Here is a 17936-nt window from a genome sequence, read left to right on the forward strand (position 1 = left end):
CTCAAGGTAACACCCCAGAATCACGGCCCCAGACTCCATTGAGTGATTACTCTCGAAAAGAATTTAATCTCAGACCTTCACCAAAACTTACAAGAGCAAGCTCAAAGGTTTTTGAGAAAGTGCGAGGCTTAGAAGAGCGGAGACGAAGTCTTGATATTCCTGAAGGTTCTATCTCAGGAAGATCTTGGGCAGGGTTCAATCGTGCTGGATCTGTGGATTCAGATGATGGTGGAAGCCGGTTAGGCATTTCTCGAGAAAGTTCAAGGGAAGATCTTCGGGAGGCTCTGAAAGAGGATGCTGCTGAACGGAGATCCATGTTTAGACAAAGAGCTGCTTCACTGGAGGAGAAACCTCGCTACTCACAAAAGGTTCAAGACATTGAGAACAAGTTCACAGAGGAACTACAGCGAATCAAGAAGCTTGTGGGGAAACCTCACTTGAAAAAATCGTTTTCAACGGAACAACTAACTCTTAGAGCAAAGCAACGCCAGCCTTTCCGAAAAATTGAACCTATTCCACCACAAGTTTTACAAAAGCTCCAAGAAAGGGAACGTGCGCAGTGGGCAAAAGAACAGAAAGAAAAGGAACAAGATCAGCAACCAATGCAGGAACGTCAGCACATGTCTCAAGAACAGTATCAATCTCAAGCCCAAAGGACAGCATCAATTGCCCAAACAATTGCAACAGTAGGTAGATATGGAGAGGTTGCATCTCCCCCACAGTCAATGCAGTTATCTGACCTGCCGGGACAACGGTCAGTAAGAGAATTAAACAGAGTCAGTCCTGTTGTGGAAATCCTTCAAAGATCTACATCACCAGCATTACATCAACATCAAAGAGAAGAGTCGCCAAACAGAAATGTTACAGAGATGACGTTACGAAAGATTGAGCGAAGACCACAGAGTCCGCTTGTTCAAAGGGTATCTCGAATGCAAGAATCCACACATGAACCTCCTGTACAAACTGCACAAAAGGATGAAACTTCAGAGAGAAAGACACCAATAGAATTAATATTAAGAAAAATTGAAAATAGACCAGAAAGTCCCCTTGTACACAAAAGAGCTCTCATCATGCAAGACTATCCTCCACAAGCTTCTCAAAAAACCCCAAGGGCAATGTCAGTTACCCCAACAGAGGAAGTTATGGAAGTAGAAGTATCCAAAGCAGCCTCTAAGATTAAAGTCCCAACAATTATTGTTGAAGATGAGAAAATGGAAGAGGATAATCCTGTGAAGCCAAATGAACCCCAGAAGATGAGTACTGGTGCCAAAGAGGGACAACAGCTGAAGACTAAAGGAAAGAAACGTCGCACTCGACCCATGTCTCCAGAGTTAGGTTTGTAGTGGTTTGGTGTTCACGGGAATTCCTTTTTCATATTTGATTTTTTCAGGATGCACTTAAGACTTGTCCTTTGTGTGTGCAGATTCATCAGATGATTCTTATGTGTCTGCTGGAGAAGACCCAATGGAGGCTCCTGTGTTTGAGTTCTCTCTCCAGGACACTATCGCAACCGCTGGCGCAGATGTGTTATTAAAGACTATAATTGCTGGAACACCCGCTCCCGAGGGTAAAATGTTTTATCTTGTGTTTTATGCAGGATGTAATTTTTCATTCCTCTTTCAAACCATTTATAAACAAGTAAATTGAATCTTTTTCTTTGTCATTTCCTTTTAAGTTACCTGGACTAAAGACAACAACAAAGTTACAGGCTTTGCAAATTTTACGGTAAAAGTAGAAGGTGAACGACATAGCCTGCTCATCAAATCAGCAAAAGTTATTGATGGTGGAAAATACTGTGTAACAGCAGTTAATCAGGTGGGCAAAGCCTCCAGCAGTGCCACAGTTATCGTTAAAGCAGGTAAGTTTAACTTCAAATCTATCTGATTCTGTGTTTTTAAGTGCACTGTTTGTAAATAATAACCCCTACATTTCAGAAGTATTATTTCAAAAAGGTCCTTGAAATGAATTTTTAAAAATTTATTTGAAAAAGATACCTGCATATAATTACATGTATGCAAGATGCTGCGTTGGAAGTGACTGAGTTGAGCGATATGTGAAAGTGTATCTGACTTCCTCTATTCTGTGGCCTCAAATAATATCGACAGTGCCCTTCTTGTTTTTCTTTTTTATCAAATATAAACTAACTATTAACCTCATCTATTATGTCCAAACCCCTTTCTTACACACTGTAAAGTTTCTAGTCTGCCACCCTGTGTGCTCAGTATAAAGCCATAAATATTTAGCACCTATAAATGTATTTTTACAAATAATTTCAGAATTTGCATGTGTCTAGGAAGTTTTGTCACCATGATGAAAAAGAGCCAGAAATATTCTACTTTGTAAATGTGTGAAAAAGAATTGGCATTAAAAATAAAAGCAGCATTACTTTTTCAAACATTTTTTTTAAAGAAGCAAAGTGAAAGACTACATTCAAGACACCAAAGTTGCAGTAGCAGATTTCTGACGTGACTCTACATTTCTGTCTGATTGGATAATAGCAATTCAAACTGTCCATTCAGAGAGCAGATGGCTTCCTGTCCTTCCACACTGGTGCGGGCTCTTAAAGGGGACAAGAATGAGTTTCAAGACAATGACGGTGTGACAGTGTGTGTCAAAATAAATGCGATAAACTGCAACCTGCAGGACCTAAGCTGGTAAACCCTGCTATAAACAAAGATCGCTGAGCACGTAAACAAGTATATTCTGGGCCTATAAAGGAATATGTGATGCAGGTTTTCATTTGTTCTTTGACACTAAAGAACCTGGAAATGAAAATGAAGAAACAAAAAGCTAAAATCTCTCCAGATTTGACCACAGCACAGCTTTCTTTATCTCAGAATGAAGCAGGACCCTTTAAGTCCCTGTATTTAAAAATAATCTACATGTTGAAATTGATCTCATCCCACACTGTCACTGTTTCTCTCCTTCTCCCTTATCGTTATCTTCCTGAGCAAGAAGTGTGTGCCATATATTCCAGCTGAATAACCTCACTTGTAGTTACCATAGTAACTAAGAGGTGAAACTGAACCTATAAATTGCCCACTGAGTCTCACAGGCTGCACTTATTGTGAATTCACTATTGTTTGGATTACACATTTTGCAGTTCAGATGCTAATTATAAGGGGAGGCACTTTTTAAAATTTGCTTTTGTGAGTGTTGCTCACAAAATGCTGCTAATTTTGAGGATTATTGCATCAAATGATTCTGAAAACATAACTGAACCTTTTGCATTTACAGATTCAGTGCAAGAGTCCAAGGGAACTCTAGGTGTGCCAATGGATATCAGCAGCCCTATAACGTCTGATGAGGAGTATCTCAGTCCTCTGGAGGAAGCTATGGATTTTGGAGTCCCCGAACCAAAGCGAACTCTTGATACACGATTCAGAAAACCTCCATCATTTCTGGTAAGAACATACAAGGCACATTTAAGCTTACATACTTCACTTTCCTTGTTCGAGTATGACTTTAGTTAAGAATTTACATTTAACTGCATTTTTGACCACTCTCTTTCTAAATGCTGCATGGAAATGTGTAATGGATATTCATTTTTAATATTAATTTCCCTGTCTGGATGTTTTTATCTGCTGTGTGGTCATTTCATCTTCACATTTGTCAAAGAAAACTTAAAGGTGAACGCCATCGCTCATCGCTCAGCTTCTAACTTGCGTTAAATCTCAAACAGGCCACAATGAGTGATCAAGAAGTCATTGAAGGACAGGAAGTCACCATGTCCGTTCGAATAAGTGGACAACCCAAACCAATGCTTTATTGGTAGGTCCCCTCAGGTCATCAAACCACTTAAGCTTATTGGTTACATCAGCAATGGAGAGGCTTTTCCATCATCCCAAACAATAAGGAAACTCACTTGACTGCATAGTTTGATTTTGAGCATGCTGCATTAATCATATCTGGAAAAAGGCTTATTGTTTATTGAGTTTGACAGATTTCAGGATGGCAGGAAGTCTTATCAGGAAAAAAAGCAAACAACAAGAGGCCATAGAATTCAGACGCAATGCTGAGACCATGTAGAATAAGAGCTGAAGAAGCGTTAACTTCTCCGTTTCTGTGGGGGTCTGCTGGCTCTTCAGTGTTTGTGCAACACTTCCATATATGTTCTACATGCCTGTGGTTATTCATTGCTGTTGTTAACTGCAGCAGCAGCTAAACGATAAGGCTGGATTTCTTACTGTCAACAAATCCCATAAAAGGAAAGAATGCTGATCTAATTTATACCTTGTCTGCTGCTGTTGAGAAACTACCAGAACATTATAAGTTAGGCATGCTGTGAACCAATTCTTTGAGAGCATGACCATTGCAGATGGCTTTGACTTATTTGTACCAGTTACATCAAAATTAACTTGAGCACTATGATGAGCACTAATACGGTCTTAAGAGCATAACGGCACTTTTTGCTAATTGGCTTCAGTAATGACCCACAACCACAGGGAATTAGTCATTTAATTGTTCTGCTGGATTTATTTGAAGAATAACTTGATAATAGTATAAAAATAACAGTGGCAGCTTTATCTTTAAATATAGTAGACAATAATAATAACAGTATGAGTCATTCAGGCAGGTTCTGTCAGAGTTAGTCGTGACTTTTAAGAGACAATGGCAGCTAATAAAGTACAAAACAACGTAGGCCACCCACCCACTATCCCATCATACCAGCCAGCAGAGAACTTGCTTCAGAAAGTATGTGCTTCTATGCTTCAATGCATAGATTTAATAAAACAGAAGCACAATGAGTGACTGACTTACATTTATGATTCTCTTTCCCAGGCTGAGGGACAGAGTCACAGTGAAAACTGATCCCCGTCATGTCGTACGTGAAACGACAGATGGTACCTTTGAAATGACCATAAAGTCGGCGGTGAAGTCGGACTCTGGCATTTACATTTGCAGGATCATTAATGAGTATGGGACGAAACAGTGTGAAGGAAGACTGGAGGTCAAAGGTAAGCTTGATTTACTAACTATTTAATAACTAAATGGTATTATTAACAATGCTGTAATTGAAGGATCCAGAATACCTTTTTGTTGTAGCAATCAACCACTTTCATGTAAGTGGGATCGGTCACGGATCATCATCTTTAGTCCACAACCAGACACGGAAAAGTTTGCGCTTCCTGGAATGAACTCTGCGTTAATTTAAGAACTTCTGTTATTGCTAAGGGACATTAGCTGGTCTTTTGAAAAATAACTGAATAAACAATTTATTATCACTTCATACTACAAGTTAGCATTGCTTATAGTCAAACAATCCAAAAAAAGACATGAAAGGGAAGCTGTTACTCTTCACTGTGCTCTGTTTTTACATGCACACTGTGTGGTGTTTGTTCCTCATGCCAACACGCATGTACAAGATTGTTGACAGGAATTTAATCCTGATTAAGTGGAAAGAAAATGGAAACAAGACTATTTATAATTTAATAGACATCTACCACTTTGGCAGTAACTATCAATTTTTTTCTGTGCACTCTGTACTTTGTGTGTAACTGTACTTACGAAGATTTACATTTCTCTTGCCTGAAAATAAATTAGTGTGTACTTTTATCAGGCACACAAGACTTTCTTAATCATTGCAATGTGGACACTTTTCACCTCTGCTGCCATTCATACGGTTGTATGGTTGTTTTTTCACTTCCTCTACTTGGCTCTTTGCTCTGGATGCAGAAAGAGGAAGATGTCAGTTATTTTCTATCCATTACTTTTTGCATTAATCACTTTCACTGTAACTGAAATATAAAAAAGGAGTCAATGCCAATGCACGACTCTTTCAATTTGACACTCATTTGCTGTCATTTCATATCTTTACCAAACTACTGTATTTTTTCATATGATGAAAATGAAAATACAACTCCAAGGAATGAAAAGTACCCAGTTTGCATGTAATTATTACACAGAATAAGTGTTAAGGCACCACTTAATATTTCTTTAAAAAAATATTTAAAAAAACCTATAAATATTTTTTTAATCCCAGCCCCACCAATTGAGCCAAGTCTAGCCATCATCCGCCCAGTGAGGGACATCACAGCCAAGGCTGGAGAAACAATTTTGTTCGAGTGTCACATCATTGGACCAAAGGACACCGATGTGGATTGGCTCGCAGATGGGAAACTGGTTCAACCTGCACTGCTTAATTGTAAGATGCACTTTGATGGAAGAAAGTGCCGGCTGCTGCTCAATTCTGTCCACGAGGACGACAGCGGGACATACATGTGCAAACTCAGTACAGCTAAAGGTAGGTGTCAGGAATGCTTTGATCTCACTACATGGGATAAAAATACACTTATTGGTCTTTTGATCCCTTGTTCAACTTTTTTGATACATTATTTTTATTTTTAGAGGAAGTAACATCATGCGGTAAACTTAAAGTTGTTCCCTCCTTTGAGCCTCTCTTTACGCGAAAGTTGGATGTTTTGGAGGTGATGGAAGGTCGTAATGCTCGATTCGACTGCAAAGTCAGTGGGACACCACCTCCTAAGGTCATCTGGAGTCACTTTGGTAGGACTGTACTTCATGCCACCATTAACCTCCACATCCTAACTAGTTATACACTCAATACAAGTCGAGATTTTCCAAACACCTTTCTATTCATTTTTGCATTTTTAATACTCCTTTTTTGTTCTCTTTTCTCTTCAGACCAGCCACTTATAGAGAGTGAAGACATTCGTATTCTTCAGGAGGGCGGCCGCCATTCTCTCATCATTTCCCACGTGACCACTGAGGATGAGGGTTTGTACATGATCACGGCCCGCAACAGCCATGGTGAAGCAGAGAGTTCTGCTGAGCTTTACATACAAGAACCACGGCCAGCCATCTCTTCTCAAATGTACAAAGTGTTTTTTGTTTTGTTCATTAACACAAAATTAAGCAGTACAAAATCTGATGAAACTGTTCTGACTCTCCATTTTTTAGGGCTAAACTGGAGAAGATGCCATCAATCCCAGAAGAACCAGAGATCCCAGAGAATGAGGTGGAGCGATTCACCATGCCCGACTTCATCAAACCCCTCTATGACCTGGATGTGATTGAGGGAAAAGAGGCTGTGCTGAAATGCAAAGTGGCTGGTTTCCCATACCCAACAATCGCCTGGTTTCACAATGGCAAAAGGATTGAAAGCACAGAAGACAGAAAGATGACACAGTGTAAGTATCTCAGATGTGCAAACTAATTAAATAAGATCAAATGGGTATCACAGGTAAAAATGACAGTACACCCTCTCAAATTTGAAGGACTGACATATCAAGATACAAGAAGAAAACCATGTGGTTGATAACGCATTAATAACAACTTGTGACATTTTATGCTGTGTCATTGTTTGTTTAGCAAAAATCAAGGCTATGTTCTCACTACAGGTCCTTTTACTCAAATCCGATTTTATTGTATGGTTGTTCACACTATCGTTTCAATGCAAACTTCACCATGCTGAAGTGTGAACGGTATGTAGCCCTGTGGTGACACACATGCACAGTGGAAAACATGACCTCAGTCACTGCTTAGAAGATGTAAATAAGGTTACTGATTTACAGTAGTTAATTAGAAGTATTTGCAAACTCAGAACTGCAAAATTATGCCCAGCTGCTGAATGAAATAAGGGGACTGAGAAAAAGGAAAACACAAACGTTAACAATTGCCATTTGTTTAGAAGTGACAGTTGTTTTGTACAGAGCCATGTGTACAGAGACTGCAGCCGAGTTCATCTGTGCAGAGTTCTGCACGAATCCAATTTCGCCAATTTTCGCACCTGCCCATTAGGATGATTACCAAACCTGACGGTTATGTCCAAATATCTCCCAGTGAGATCTGGACCTACCTCTGCTGTCATTGCATGACTTTTCTTTATTGGTCCATATAGATAAAGAGATGCCATAGTGTTTCCATTGTTTTCATGTACAATTTAAAAAAAAAGAAAAGACAACAGATCAACACATATTTGAAGGTTTGTGATGAGTTAAACTGCTCAAAACTGCATCAAAACTAAGTCTAATGGGTTCTACTGGAAAGTAAAATAGATAAAAGAGTGCCACTAATTACTTGAACTTTATTTACTGTATTCAGTGTGAGCACCTTTAGATATGCTTCAACAGCATTCAGGTGACACAATGCCTAGGAGGAAAGACACCAGCAATGGTCTTCGTGAAGCTGTTCTTGCCAATTTATCTAGGTGGGGTTATAAGGTCATTTCCAAACTATTTGAAGTCTGCCAAAGTTTATTGAGTGGAAAACATTCAAGAGAGGTGTTGTTTGGAGTAGCTTTAAAACAAACAACAATAACAAAAACAAAACAAAACTATGAACTATGAACCCATAAGTATTCAAATAGACCTTGTAGTTGCGGGTATATACTCATTTCAATATAGGTATGCAAGTTTTGAGCTGAGGGTTTAACAATAGGCACAGGACTTAAGAAATAAATGAAACGTTATGTTTAGTTTCTTTTCTATGTTCTTTTCTATTCCACCTTCATTCTTTTCTTCCTTTGCAGTTCGTGACATCCACAGCCTGGTCATCCGCTCGGTGTGCCACGCCCATGGTGGTGTCTACAAGAGTGTAATCTCTAACAAAGTAGGGAAAGCCACCTGCTATGCTCATCTCTATGTTACAGGTGATTTCCCTCCTGTTACTGTTGTGGTCATAAATATATAGTTTATTATACTACATAGTATTTTATTAATTACAGCATATATTACAGCAGATCCATGCTTTTGGGGTATTGCCAATGAAAATACCATGTTAGAGATATATTTAAGCCTCTAAATCCACTGTTGTCATTTCAGACATCTTGCCTGACCACCCTGATGGTACTCCAGTGATAGAATCCATCACTGGTAAAACAATCACAGTAAGCTGGAAGAAACCCAGAAGGTTGGACCCTTCAATTGGTAAGTAATGCGTTGCATTCTCTTGAAAGACAATTTGAAGGTCTCATGCTTGGTTTTTTTTAAACAAAAGCTCTTTGATCCAAGTAGTAGTTTTGATGTACTAATGGTCCAATCCAATTTTCTTTTAGATCCCAGCTCTCTGATGTATGCCATCCAACAGCAAGCCCTAGGCTCGATCCAGTGGATCATTATAGCCTCTGGTCTAAAAGAGACCACCTACACCATCACAACTCTCTCCAAAAATGTGCGCTATGCCTTCAGGGTCTTGACCATCACCTCCAAAGCCTTCAGCAAGCCCTCACCTGCCACTGACCCCGTGCAGCTCCTGGACAGAGGTAAACTCCAGGAGTTCAAGCATCCATACATCCATCAATCTAGGTCATAGGTTTAATAAACAGTTGTGCTCTTTATTTTTGTTTCCTGAAGGTCCCTACCTGCAAGAGGCTCCAGTTATTATTGATAAACCAGAAATTGTGTATGTAATTGAAAACCAGTCAGTTACTATCCCTGTCACCCTCAATCATGTCAACGCTGCAGTCACTTGGAAGAGGTATCGCTGTCTCTTATTGAGTTTCTCTACATGTAAAACTTGTCTTTTTCTTTTTTTAAAAAAACAAAAACAATTTTTCTAACACTAACATATTTAGAAATCTCTTTCTTACATTGGGAAACTTGGGCCTTGAGAACATGGGAGTTTCAGAATCACATTGTGTTATTATCACACAATTAGGCTATTAGTTAAGAAATGTGATCTTAAAGTGGCTGCTTTTCAGACCTGCTACATGTCAACATAGTCATAGCCATAAATAAAGTATGACAATGCTGGTAGGCAGCTGTTTTATTCCAAGAGATTACCAAAGATTAAAGAGCAAAGAAAATATCTATATTTATGTTCTGAGTCACACTGTACAACAAACAGGACCAGTGATTGATTTCTGCCGTCCCACCGTCAAACATGTTGATGTTGGTTTAAAATACACTTGTCCTCAGGAAAGGAGCAACCCTGGCCAACAAGCCTGGCCTCTATGAGATGACCATGCCAGATGATGACCAGCACACACTAAAGCTGCTGAAGGTGAAGGGTACTGATATTGGAGAAATAACGTTTACAGCCTCCAATGAGTATGGAAATGACAGCTGCACCTTCATTGTGGAGATAGCAGGTGGGAAGTAGAAGAAGATCTTTCAAGGTAGCACCTGAGCTATCATCCAGGTCATGTGACTTTGTGTTATTTTCTTCTCATCTCTGTCAATAGCTCCACCAACATTTGAGACTATTATGGAAGACTTGGACGTTTGTGCAGGAGAAACCCCTCGCTTTGCCGTGGTTGTTGATGGCAAACCCATTCCTGACATCCTCTGGTTCAAGGTTTTAATCCATTTTAAATACAGATTTAGCAGATTTTCACATAAATAATAAAAATAGATAAAAAGAATCCCAACTTTGCAGGAATATCACACATCACTTTTTTGGTAGTATCTCAGCAAGAAAAGCTTACAGCTAGATGAAACCACAAATTCTGCAGTTTGTCAACAAAAACCACAGGCTTAGAGGAAGTAGCCAGCATATGTCCATAACCACACCATCACTTACCAAAGAATAGTTAAAAACAAATCAAGTGAATAGTTTAAAAATGCCAAGTTAAAATATTTATATTTATCAACATAAAACTGGTGATCCTAAAAATTCAAAGATCCAAATGCTTTTTTCCATTCTCAGATATATTTGTGTCATCTCAACAGATGACCAATTGGAACATTTTAAATAACATTTTTGCATCCTTTTAATCTCCAAGTAAAGCAAAATGTGTGAGCTGAACCTGTTTAATCCCAGAAAAATATGTCTTTAATTCTTAAACCAAACACGATCGATTCAACTAATCATTTGCAGAAAGACACAAGTCTTTGAAGTGAAGCAGAAGACTTGGATGTGAAGTCACAAACAGTGCAGATATTAAACATTTCGGTGAACTTCCAGTATTACACTAAATGATCAAAATTTATGTTATGAATCTTACATTGGCATTGCAGGTCCTGCTGAGGACTTAGTGGAGATATTGATGTTACGTAAACATACAGTTAGAGAAAGTATAGTCTGCCATTTCAGCACTGTGTTGGTGTGATCCTTAATCCAAGCTATGTTCAGGGAGGTTTACAGAACATCTAGGTAAAAACTGATGTGGTGTTGGTGGGGATTTTTAACTTATGTTTCCGTCTCCGTGCACCAAATAAATCCACTGATACTAGTTATTCCTGAATTTGTGGTTATCTGAGCAGCTATGCAGACTTTAAATCCCCACAAATCCCTGCTCTGTGCTGTAGATACTTAATAACATTGAACCAATGGGTGAGTACCCTCATTAAGTTTCAAATAGTCCAAATTCACTTTGTTACTGGTTTGTTAAATTTGCCTTTAAAGACACAAAGCATAAATCCAGTAAATGAAAATTTCCATACTGAATAAAAAATAGTTAGCTAAGTAGTTAAAGTCTGAAGGCCCATTTATACCTCCTTATGTATGTAAATGGGGACATCCGTTTCTAAGGTTGTCATATGTCACTGCCCTCATACTTCATGAGGCTTTTACATCACTATAGATGTTACATTAGTTCATTCACCAATGGATAGTGTTGAATTCTGAGTTCACTTCCAGGTTTTGTCACCCGTTGGTAGATATAATGCTTCACTATAAAGTTTTTTTCAACACCCAAAAACAGCAGAAGAAGTAGAAGAACAAAACCACAAAGTTTTTTGCTGTTCTCAAAGTATTTGGTGTCTTCTGTGCTTTTGAATAGATAGTTTGTGCTTTGTCTTCTTCCTGTTTGTCTTCTTCTCTGGTTTGTTCATTTTGCTGGTTGTGTGTTAGCTTCACAACTCAACACTGCCCCTGTCGTTACCAGTGGTATTGCTCCATTTTCTGCTTTAAGTGACAGATAGCTAAGACTCTTAAAAACGGGCCAAATTATGCACAAAACTGACATGGAGGTGCAACTGTCCATCTGTGTGTCTGTCCGTTGTCTCATCTGCATATTGGTCTTCTACATATCTGTCTTCTTAGCATAAATGGGCCTTGAGGCTGACACATTGTAAGTGGCCTGTCCGTAGTGTTCCAGTATAAGGAGAATGTGCTGAGTGTAATCATGATGCTAAACCCACCCTGAAAATCTTGAACACAAAAAACAATCTGTGTAATAACACAACTGTAGTTTATTTTTCCACGACATGTTTTCATGCAAATATCAAAATTTGCTTTATTCAGACCCTAAAAAACATTTTAGGTAAAATTCATGCAAAAGACTTTAAAAGGTTCATGATCTTTTATGTCATTGCTGTGATTTTTTTTAAAAACTATTTTCTTTGTAAAGCAACCTCAGAACATTATGCAGAGGAATGAAGTAGTGCAACGTGAACTGTTGAACCATTGTTGAAACATACAGCATTTTCTTTCAGGGGGATATTCTGCTGTCAGAGAGCAGTCACTACACATTTGTGTATGACGATAATGAATGCTCCCTGGTGGTCCTAAATGCTCACCCAGAGGACTCTGGGGTGTACACCTGTACTGCTCGAAACCTGGCGGGATCTGTTTCCTGTAAAGCTGAGCTCACAGTTCACCAAGGTCAGAACAAAGTCATAATACTCTCTTGACTGTCCAGCTTGCACACAAAGTCAATAAGCCAATAAGTTTTCTGATCTAACTAACACTTGCCCAATACTGTAGCTAAAATTAAAGAGGATGCAATGGATGATGAGGGGTCTATTCTAAGGAAAATGCGTAGACTGACAGACTACTATGACATTCACAAGGAAATTGGAAGGTACAGTAAACTAGTTATCTGCCCACAATAAAATATAATGCCATATAACCTACTCAAGCCTGCTTTTAAAACTTAAACAGACCAGAAATCATCCTGGAAATATTAAACTAAAACTGGAATTCTTTTCTTTTTTGAAGGGGTGCATTTTCCTATGTAAAACGTGTCACCCAGAAGGCGGACAAGGTGGATTATGCGGCAAAGTTTATCTCTACTCGGGCCAAGAAAAAGACATCTGCTCTGAGAGAGATGAACCTGCTATCCAGGCTGGACCATGACAGAGTCCTTTACTTTCACGATGCCTTTGAGAAGAAGAATGCAGTCGTCATCATCACAGAAATGTATCCTTGGAGTACAATTAAACCACAGCAAATGATTAAGATGACACAAGTGGCCTCTTGAAGTATATGGAATAAACAACATTTTAATATGAAAACTTAATGCCTTTCATTAAATAAAGCTGAATATTAAATTTGAAACAGCTAGCACTGTAGAAAAGTACCTAACTGTACCTCTGTGGCAGGGGTGTCCAGCTCCAGTCCTCGAGGCCCACAATCCCGCAGGTTTTCCATGCAACCTTGCTCCAACACACCTAACTCAAATTAATCAGTTTTTGGCGGCTGGATCCATTCATTGTAAGCTAGGTGTGTTGGACAGGGATACATCAAAAATCTGCAGCACAGCGGCTATATGGGGGTATGAGCTTAAAACACTATGCTGACAGCCTAATTTTTTCTGTTTATACATTACTTTGCCCTTTAATCTTTATCTGTTGAGACAAGAAGTGTCATAAACTCGAGAATAAGTTCTTGACTGCCTTTCACATTGATGCAGGTAAAGTAGGCTATATTGCTAATTTAACTTTCAAATCAAAATATACACTAACGTTACATGAGCTATTCTTTTCATGAAGTAGTGTATCAGAATGTAAGAATAACTGCTCAGTGCCTGTAATGCATAATAGCGTTTATTTTCCAGAAGTCATCAATTAAATAATAAGTCATCCTTTGATGGCTAACGCTAAGCTAGTTGTATGGATTGACTGACTGATGACACCAAGAAGGAGGAGAAAATGGATGAAAGTGCCAAAAATATTGACGCTGATGATGTTGACACTATTTCGAAAAACTAGGCTGAAGGTTTGGTAGCAGGAGAAGAAAGAATAAAACCACAAGGCACCTTTGGACTGATGGACATCTGCCTCACCTGCAAATTGAGCTTCCACAACAGAGAGACCATACATCTGCCATGTCTTTACTCCTTCTGCAAGAGATGTCTGCCTGCCCCCTCTGTGACGGCTGAACTGAGGCTTCCTCCAGGTGACAACAACAAACCAAGGGGAGCAATCCAATGGCCATTGTGCAGAAAGGAATGCTGGATGTATTGCGCAATTGCTTTGTGAAGGGTTCTGCTGAGGTACCCAGCAGTACAGTAGAGAAAACAGCCAGGTTTTTATGAACTGAGAGAACAATACACAGGCAACAGGTCACTGTGTGGAGTGTGTGGAATTCCTATGCATGACGAAGGGTGCACCAGAGGGTCAAGTTCACCAGAGACCACACTACTGAAGCTTTTTTGTGAGCAGTGTTTTTGAAGGATGCATACAAAAACTATAAGCAGTACTGGGAGACTATGATTCTGCAGCTGCACAAAAATACAAAAGACCATTGGAGAAGTGTCTACCATATTGCAGCAAGTTGAAAAAAATCGGTACGTTGTAACAACTGAAATAAAGATCTGCAACTTGATTATAGATTTCTACAAGGGAAAGATCCTGGTGTACTACCTTGAGGCTTTGAATAAAGATGACAAGCTGAACTTGCAGCAAAATGCAGCAAGATGATGTCAACTCTCTGACCAGACATCTGGACCACGCCATCAGCTTTACTAATGGGCCACAGCTAGCCACAGTGAACCAGTTCTGCAATACTGCACAAAACTGATCATTTACCAGATCATTACCTAAGAGCAAGCTGAATCTTGCCATCATTACTCAGAGCACTGTTCATTTCCAGTTTCACTCTGGTTTCTCAGTCACAACTATAGATTCTTACTGTAGGTTCTTGATGAACTATATGTTCTCTAACAGTAGAAAGAGGTCTGAGGAGGTCGACAATCATCAAACCAAAGGCAGGTCCGAGAGCAGAGGCCTCCACTGGAGGTCTTCTTTATCCAGCAGCACCACTAACATTTAGTAAACCCCTATTTGGTGTCTTTTCACTTCTCTTTTTCTTTTGTTTTTATTGTACAATGTTGGAAAGAACCAGAAAAGCCTTAACTAATCTTTAAAGATGCCACGAGGAGCTGCTTGACCGATTCGCACGGAAGTCGACAATGATGGAGTCGGATGTGAGTTCTGTGTTGTTTGACTTCCCAGGAAATTTCCATGAACATACACTCATCTCCCACTTCATTAGGTCCACTTTAGTAATACCAGGGTATAGAACTGTCTTAATTCTTGGTGTCATAGATCCAACAAGGTGTTGGAAACATTTCTCAGAGATTTTGCTCCATGTTAACATGAAGCATCACACAGTTGCTGCACATCATGATGATAATCTCACGTTCCACCATATCCCAAAACAGCTCTGTTGCAGTGTCTCCGTATCCTGGTCTTCAGGACCCCCAGTTCTGCATGTTTTAAGTGTTTCCAATACTGGCATACCTGATTAAGATTAACTGAACAGCTTGTCAACTTATTTGCGAGGTGGTTAATGAATCATTAATTTCAGTCAGGTATGTTAGTGTAAGCTGAATCTTGCTTAGCTGGCACGAAGTGGCCCAAAGTGGGCCAAGAAAATCTCCCCCATTACACCACCAGCAACTTGAATTGTCGATATTAAGTTGGGATGGATCCATGTTTTTATGATGTTTCCACCAAATTCTGAGTCTACCATGACTCTCTGCGCTGAAGTTGAGATTCATCTGACCAGTTCTGGTGAGTGTGTGTGAATTGTAGCCTCAGTTTCCTGTTCTTAGCAGACAGGAGTGACACCCGGTGTGGTCTTCTGTTGCTGTAGACCATCTGCTACAAGGCTGGATGTGTTGTGTGGTCAGAGATAATATTCAATATTCTTTGGGTGAAAAATCCCAGCGAATCAGCAGTCTCTGAAACACTCAGACGCTCATTTGAAACTATTTCATCATCATTATCACCATGTCTACATGATTACATTACTGGTTAGACATTTGTGTTAACCAGCAGTGGAACAGGCAGACCCGATTAAGTGTTTTTTCTTTTTTTTATTTATTTATTTGGATCCCCATTAACTTGTAGCAGCTAGCTGCAGCTATTACGAGCTTGATGAGTGTAGATCAGCAATCCAACATTTTTTGCTCCTAAGCAGCTGACTCAAATTAATGAGTCAATGTGCAGTACCCGATAGGCTGTTACATCCATTTAATTTGATTCAGGTGTGTTGAAGCTTGCTGGATTGCAGCCCATCTAGGAGCAACATGAATACCTCTGGTCTAGATTGTAGCAGATGTAGTTTCAAAGGAGTGAATAGGTGTAACTTATGTTGGTTATTTGTCTGATAAATGAAAATTTCTTATGTTTAATAGGTACGCTCATGTATAAGACAACTGCTTGAGGGGTTGGACTACCTTCATCATCTAAACATCATACATCTCGACATCAAGGTAACGAGACTGATGGTTCATGCAAATGTCATAAAAGATCATGAAAATTTCATTATGTCAGAAAAGCATGATCAGATCTTTATTTCTGTTTTTCTCATCAGCCTGATAACATCCTGATGGTAGATCCCCACAGTGATCAGATTAGAATCTGTGACTTTGGCAACGCAGTGAAGATCACGCCAGATGAAGCTCAATACTGCAAATATGGCACCCCTGAATTTGTTGCGCCAGAAATTGTCAATCAGACCCCCGTTTCAAAAGCAACAGACATTTGGTAAGGTATCTATAATATACAAATTTCTTTTTTATTTTTGAAGTATTGCTTATATGATGATTATTTTTTTCCTTCTTTGTGTCTTTAGGCCTGTAGGAGTTATAGCATACTTGTGGTGAGTAAATATTTTATTCTCTTCTTTATCAAGCTGTTCATTTCTGACATTCTTGGCTTTTCATGGCGACCTTGCAACTGTATTTGTCATCAAGTCTAACTTTTAATTTCCGGTATTAGTCTGACAGGAATTTCTCCATTTGCTGGGGAGAATGATCGCAGCTCCGTACTAAACATCAGGAACTACAACGTGGCATTCGAGGAGAGCATGTTTGCTGAACTTTGCAGAGAGGCTAAAGGGTTCATCATAAAGCTGCTGGTAGCAGACAGACTGTGAGTAAAACTGACTGCACATCATTTGTCTATAGCCCTTTTTTCAATAAACTTGCATAAAACAGAAAATTCAGCCAACTGGAAACTGTTTTGTATTTTCCAAGTTTTAAACGTGATTAGATAAACAGGGTGTGTCACAATGTCCATTCAGATGAAGAATCAGGCTTTTGTACCTGTCGGTGTATTAAAATAGAAGAAAAAAATAGTTATGCCAAAATGTAACTTAACAGCAGAATTTCCAACAAAGCTGCCCTCATTTGCATATTTTCTCTTTTTTCCCGACAGCTTAACATGTGACAAAGTGTGACAGACAAAAAGCCTATTAAGGCAACATTTAACCTAATTTTCGTTTTAAGCATTCACAGATTATAAACAGCATCAACCTGCAAAATCTAACAGACAGAAGCAGTTCAGTAAATTCAGCTGTACTTGAATATGCAATGATCTCCCTTTGAAAAAAATTAGAGGTGGTAGAATGTCTTTAAACATTTTCTTACAAAGTGTTGGAGTGCCTAGCTAAGCTCAGCAAGTTATCTTCTGTTGCATGCTTACTGAAGACAAAGTGACTTAATTCAGCATTGCAGAAAGCCCATTTAATGAAAAGTCTGAAAAGAAAAATGAAAAACTAAACTTCAGTTTTCTTGTAGGCGACCTGATACTCGGGAATGTCAGAGGCACCCCTGGTTCAAGGTAAGAAAATGCCAGAAGCATGAAATGTTATGTTTTAATCATCGTCTGAATTCCACGTCATGATATTACACAGTTTCAAACCTAATTGCTTTGGTTAAACTCAATATACATTTATTGCACAGATACTAAGTAAAGGAAAGGCCATAAGTACAGAGGCCCTAAAGAAGTTTGTGTCTCGGAGAAAATGGCAGGTGAGCTATGTTTTTGCTTCTTCCACATGCCATACTACCTTTGCCGACT

General features: G+C 39.1%; 1 protein-coding gene across 1 annotated transcript in view; it reads left to right on the forward strand.

Annotated features, from left to right (window-relative positions):
• spegb (striated muscle enriched protein kinase b) overlaps window positions 1–17936 on the forward strand; it is a 46044-nt gene that overhangs the window by 15678 nt on the left and 12430 nt on the right. The window contains exons 4-29 of the mRNA XM_079254822.1: window positions 1–1335; window positions 1424–1567; window positions 1676–1858; window positions 3238–3404; window positions 3683–3771; window positions 4783–4958; window positions 5984–6244; window positions 6349–6507; window positions 6646–6835; window positions 6922–7151; window positions 8492–8611; window positions 8784–8888; window positions 9017–9223; window positions 9315–9438; window positions 9879–10051; window positions 10145–10257; window positions 12339–12507; window positions 12610–12706; window positions 12844–13044; window positions 14995–15052; window positions 16268–16345; window positions 16447–16619; window positions 16708–16734; window positions 16854–17006; window positions 17654–17696; window positions 17819–17887. The exon at window positions 1–1335 is cut by the window's left edge and continues 212 nt beyond it. Coding sequence (XP_079110948.1) covers window positions 1–1335; window positions 1424–1567; window positions 1676–1858; window positions 3238–3404; window positions 3683–3771; window positions 4783–4958; window positions 5984–6244; window positions 6349–6507; window positions 6646–6835; window positions 6922–7151; window positions 8492–8611; window positions 8784–8888; window positions 9017–9223; window positions 9315–9438; window positions 9879–10051; window positions 10145–10257; window positions 12339–12507; window positions 12610–12706; window positions 12844–13044; window positions 14995–15052; window positions 16268–16345; window positions 16447–16619; window positions 16708–16734; window positions 16854–17006; window positions 17654–17696; window positions 17819–17887 — 4844 coding nt within the window. The remainder of the gene's footprint in view (window positions 1336–1423; window positions 1568–1675; window positions 1859–3237; window positions 3405–3682; window positions 3772–4782; window positions 4959–5983; window positions 6245–6348; window positions 6508–6645; window positions 6836–6921; window positions 7152–8491; window positions 8612–8783; window positions 8889–9016; window positions 9224–9314; window positions 9439–9878; window positions 10052–10144; window positions 10258–12338; window positions 12508–12609; window positions 12707–12843; window positions 13045–14994; window positions 15053–16267; window positions 16346–16446; window positions 16620–16707; window positions 16735–16853; window positions 17007–17653; window positions 17697–17818; window positions 17888–17936) is intronic.

Source organism: Telmatherina bonti, assembly GCF_933228915.1.
Source record: "Telmatherina bonti genome assembly, chromosome: 15".
Lineage (NCBI taxonomy): Eukaryota > Metazoa > Chordata > Actinopteri > Atheriniformes > Telmatherinidae > Telmatherina > Telmatherina bonti.